Raw genomic sequence first — 5,637 nt, forward strand, 5'->3', positions numbered from 1 at the left:
CTGATGGGTCAAGACAAGACCACTGATGGGTCAAGACAAGACCACTGATGAAGTATTTTAAGCCCAGAGCTAAAGGGTACCTTGGTATGTTTCTAAGAAGAGATACCTGCACTTCCGACCTCTTCGAATTTTACAACAAAAACTAAGTGCGATTTTTAATCCAAAATCAGTGGCGTAGCGGAGGGGGGGGGGTGGAAAACACAACAACTAATAACAATATCTTGTAAAAATTTAAACCTTTCAATTTTTTTTTTTACATGTAACCTGTACAATACACGATAAATATGATTGTTCTCACCAATGTTTTTTAGAATTACTGTATATTTTAGTCTCCAAAATGTGCATATTTTTGTTATGATGGGGAGAATGACAGAAAATAAGTTTGAAAAAGTTTTTTTTGTTGAAATTGAAAACTAAAATTTTTATTTTGAAAATTAATAAAAAGTTTAGATGTTTATTGTTAAGTTTCCTAGTTTTGAAATCCACCAAACGGTTCAATCAAAAAACAGATTTTAGATATAGAAGTATTGCCGTCGCCGGCTAAGTTTAATAGGGGAGGGGCGGCAATATTGCTTTGATATTTAAAGTTTTCTATTTCCAAACGAACCATTTAGATGGATTGGAAAACATAAATACTTTGGATTCTAAATTTTTTTTTTTTACGACGTCGCTTTGTCAATTTAAATTTTCTAAATTGAAATTTTTGATTTCAGATTTTAACGAAAAAAAAAAGCTCAAAAATTTTCAAGCCTATTGTTCGCCATTCTCTTCGTTATAATGGGAAAAAATCCATATTTTTGATTAAAAAAAACCTACAATTTTTCCCGTGTCATTATTCTGAAACTTAAAGGGAAGTTTTGAAAAAAAATAATTGGATTTATTTGTTTTTATTAATGAATTTGCTCTCATAATTCCAAAACATTTTGTATTCATCCCCTATCTTCAAAAATGTCCGAGATATGAGAGGGGATATGAAACAATCATTGGGCGCCATTTTGAAAAAAAAAATTAAGAACTTGATGTCTAATTCTGAGGATCCCTCTGGGAAACTAATGTGATCAAGGTTCAAACCAACTTCCCAAAGTGTAATAGGAGTGCAATATTCAATTTATTGTTTAATATAATAAAATTGGCACCCCATATTGCTAAAAGGCATGGTCGAGCAAATAATAAAATTAATTATAAAATGTACCCTTAGTTTGTCAAACTTGTAATATTACATTGAACTGGCAATACATCATCATCTTGTTTCTAATATGAGCTTTGGTCTTAGGTTCTGCGCTACTTAGCAGGAAGGTTCCCGGAGACGATGCATGCTCAGGACAGTGCAGGAAGAACACCACTTCACTACGCTGCAACTCTTCCAGACAATGGCCATTTTTATTCACTTCTCATCACTCTAGGAGCAGACAAGGCAATCCTAGATAAGGTATTACAAGCCAAATGCATCGTATTACTGAAGCATCATGAACAATATGTAAAATAATAAATTTTCAGTCAGGTAAAACTGCTGAATACTACCTGAAAAATAAAGAAGATTTGACACGCGAGATGTTGTTGGCAGAGTACCAGGACAGGCCTGTCCCAATCGACACTAGTGGTCTCAACTTCAACAGATACTCCGATAAAGGTGGATATGATTATTTAAAACATATATATTTTATTGGTGTTGTGTTGTAAAATTTTCATTTAAATCACTACCTCTAGTATAGCTTGACAGTCATTACTTTCATGTCCGGTGATACCAATGTGCTAACTCGAGACATACTCTACCGGCAACAACACCGTGTTGTGTGTTGTAACATTATTTATTTTTTTTATATCTTTTGACGGATGAGCTATGTTGAAGCCAAATTTTGACCTTTTGAATTCAAGTCTTTTCTGGTTTTAATTTTTAAAAAACAGTTACATAGAAAAGTTAGAACTAAATTTGTCCAAATTGCATAGTATTAAGCTACACTTCGTGGCATGGTTGGGGAAATGAGACAACCCCCTCCTATTTCACATTTCACTAAACATCACATACAGCACCATTTGAGGGGAAGTTATGAACTAATAATAATCAATTTCAACGATGTTAATTCCAATGGTCTATAGGTCCATTGGTTATTGATTTGAAGGAAGGAGTAAAATCGAGATGTTAAGCTCAAGGCAAAAATTCAGGCCTTATGATGGACCAGGGTATGGTAGAGGAGTAGGGGAAGATTGCGAGCCAATCATGGACTACCTTCTGTTTCAGTTTAGATTTTAATGGCGGACATTCACTATTAACCTCAATGTCAACCTTTCCTCCGTGGGTGTGGCATTTTTGGCTTCACTTTTGTTTTAAAGGAGAGTAGGGTTATGCCATTCTCTTGGTTATTGACATCTAAAAGTAACCTCCCACTAATCTTGTGGCCAAGGTGACAACTCTTACTCTCCATTAAAGAAAAAGTGAAGCCAAAAAATGGGGGATGGGTTACGTCCCTGGGGCTCAGATATACATTGAGCCATGAAAATTGAGTAGGAATGTCCGCCATTATAATTTAAACTAAAATCGAAGATAATTTGTTATTATTAATAAAACAGCTAGTCTTGAGCAAGATAATAAAAATAAAGCAAACTGTTAGGTCCCCAAGAGTATCCACCCGGCCAAAGCTCCTCCCACAAGTTGTGGATTGTCAAGCTATACATATATATATTTATACAAATGCATACTCAGTTGCATGATTTACATCAAACCTTTTACATATTATTATTTTTATTGCATGTGGTCGTATCTTTATTTCAACTCAGTATTTCAGGCAACAGTAATTCATATGTCAATAGAAATTTATTATTAAAAAATTAAAAAAAAAGGCCTTATATCTCTCAAACAAATCACTAACCAATAAACATTTCTCCTGTTCAGGCTTACTTAGAACTGAAAATGTATAAAGTCCCATAAACACAGACATAAATAGATGGCACTAGTTTAAACTGAATTTACTGATTAATTCAATGTGAAGGATATTTTTGTAGTTTCATGTTTAGTGGACTGGAGAATAATTGAAAATAAACAAAAATCTTTTTTTGGTAAAAATAATTAAAGGGTTCGGCCACGTACAATTAAAGGGTTCGGCCCCGTACAATTAAAGGGTTCGGCCCCGTACAATTAATGGAGTAATGTTGAAGAGAATTCATCAAGAATCTTTGGATCTTTGATCATATCCAGGACTGCCTCACGAGCCTATAGTGCAACTAGAAGACCTATCTGTTGCTTTTATAGACATATAGCATAGCTCACAGAATAAACAAGAAAAATCTGGAAGAAGGCTGAAAAGAAACTGGATGTGAGAGGTTAAGTTGTTGAATAGATTTAAATATTGAGTGTGATACTCCTTCCTACACTTATCCTCTAATTTAATTTTTTTTAAATTTCTAATGATTTAAAAATATATATCAATAGAAATAAGTGGATTATAAGTTTCAATTGGTCCATTGAGTAGTAGATAAACTTTTAAAACAGGAGCAATTACAGCTTAGTGAAAAGTTTACTTGTCCGTGAATGAAGGAACATTTTCAGAATTTTTCATTTAAAAATATTGGAAAATAAATGAAAATATTAGAATTAACAGCATTATACTGCCTCTCATAACTATTATATGATGGAATTTATGATTCCAAGTAACATTCTGGAAGAAGATTAATACTCAGAACTGTATGTATTATATGTAATATGTATATAAATGATATATCACTTCTTCTTCAGCTTATTTGATATCACTATCAACAATAAATTTTTAATGTTACAAAGCACAGCAATCCAGCTTGTTACAAATTGGAAAAGAATTAGCACTGTTTGTTGCATGGACCCCTGCTGAATGCGAGATGATAATGGCCATCCTCCGTTTTGCAGTTGAAGACGACACTATCTCTGCTCGCCACGATGTCGACGAAGAGGCCTTGTTGGATCAGATGGAGAGGTGCTTCAAACTGCTGACCATGAGGGCTCCAGGGAGTATTCTTGGCCGTATTCTCAGCCGAGATCTCTTTGAAGAACTGCGCCTTTATTACACCAAACTGGACAACACTCTCCTAGACATCATCAGGCCAATGGGTAAAGATCTCGCATTGGGAAAAAACAGAATACTCACCGACCCAAACTTCAGTGGTATCATGATACCTGACCAACAAAGCTTCATACTTTTTAGGAAGCTGTTAGAACCTTTGATCAAAGAAGTGAATGGCGTGACTGAATTTAATAATGGATTCGGTGATTATTTTGCTGCAGAGGATCAGAATTTCTTCACTTTGGATCTTGATCCAGGAGGCGTCATTGTGAAGTCATGTGTTGTAGAGGTTGTCCGGAATCTGGCTCCAGTGCCATTTGTTAAAAATTTAAAGTTATCTGAATTAGAAAAAGTGGAAGTGGCTCTGTCAACAGTGCTAACTGGTTACTACAGAAAAAACAAAGAGGCAGCTTTTATTGATGACGCTGGTGAAAATCATGGTTCATATTATTCACTCGGTGAAATATTGGAGAATAAGGAAGTTTTTCAAGACTTGAAAGAGGAGGGTCTTGTTGTGAATGGTATTGAAGAAGGCGATTGGCCTTACGGTAGAGGGGTTTTCATTAGTCCGTATGGAGACGTCACAGCTTGGATAAACATCAGAGAACATATGCAGCTGCTATCAGTGACACCAGCAGATAAGAGAGGTCTTATAGGACCGGCATATAAGACAGCATATGAGATTGTCCAGTCGTTAGAAGAGAAAGTGGAGTGTCTGAAAGACCTTAGGATGGGTCGTCTTGCCACTGACCCAGGTTTTGTGGGCAACTGCCTGAGGATACACGTGGTTGCCAGTCTCCCCCATATTGGTGAAGATCTGCCTTCGCTCAGGAAGTTGTGTGGTTCTAGGAACCTTCTGGTAGAAGAGAACAGTAGGCCCGGGATCTTCAAACTGAGGAACAGGTCCTGCCAAAACATGAAGGAAATAGATCTTCTCAAGTCATATGTGTCTGCTATTACTGATATTATCGAAATGGAAAAAGCATCGATGCGTGTAACAGTAGCTCAGATCCCAAATCTCATTAAGAATTTCCTCAGGAAAAAGAGTAGCAAAGAAAATCTCAAGTGATCAGAAACGTTACCATGTTACTAGAATTAATCTCATTGTTACTATTAACTATTTAAGCAATTCCAGATTATGTGAAAGGGTTACATTAGGGGTATTTATGACATGTTAAATGTAAAATATTTTAACATGCTAAATGTTATAAGTGTAGGATTGTGAGCAGCCTAATTCAAAGTCTATGTTATATGTTAAATGCAGAGGAGCTCCAAGCAGATTTTCTGGGCAACTTTTCATCTTTCCTTCACCTCACTTGTTCCATTTCCTAGTTTGTTTCCATTAATTTATTGTTATTTTTATCCATTACTTTTGAATATTAAAAATGTCCAAAATAAAGTAAACACAAACCTAACATAAACTATGAGCAACTAAACTATCAACAATAACAACAGACAAAATATTGTGGAGCTGAGCTGCTCTATTTCATTACGTCATTCTCCATTTAGCAGACCTATTAACAGACTCAACCAGATTAAATGTTAAATTATTTTAACATGCTAAAAGAAGGAAACGTGATGTCATTCTTCATTTAGCATACTCTTT

General features: G+C 35.2%; 1 protein-coding gene across 4 annotated transcripts in view; it reads left to right on the forward strand.

Moving 5' to 3' along the window:
• Positions 1–5,637, forward strand: part of LOC106688424 (uncharacterized) — a 124,742-nt gene that overhangs the window by 104,933 nt on the left and 14,172 nt on the right. For 2 of the 4 annotated variants that reach the window (XM_067048137.1, XM_067048140.1), the window contains exons 14-16: positions 1,274–1,429; positions 1,498–1,630; positions 3,878–5,631. In XM_067048137.1, coding sequence (XP_066904238.1) covers positions 1,274–1,429; positions 1,498–1,630; positions 3,878–5,100 — 1,512 coding nt within the window. In that variant the 3' untranslated portion in view covers positions 5,101–5,631. Of the gene's footprint in view, positions 1–1,273; positions 1,430–1,497; positions 1,631–3,877; positions 5,632–5,637 lie in introns of those variants that run through there. The other 2 variants (XM_067048138.1, XM_067048139.1) reach the window with 1 other exon arrangement.

This window comes from Halyomorpha halys, unplaced genomic scaffold (assembly GCF_000696795.3).
Source record: "Halyomorpha halys isolate HHAL.00 unplaced genomic scaffold, Hhal_1.1 Scaffold1127.1, whole genome shotgun sequence".
Classification (NCBI taxonomy): Eukaryota; Metazoa; Arthropoda; class Insecta; order Hemiptera; family Pentatomidae; genus Halyomorpha; species Halyomorpha halys.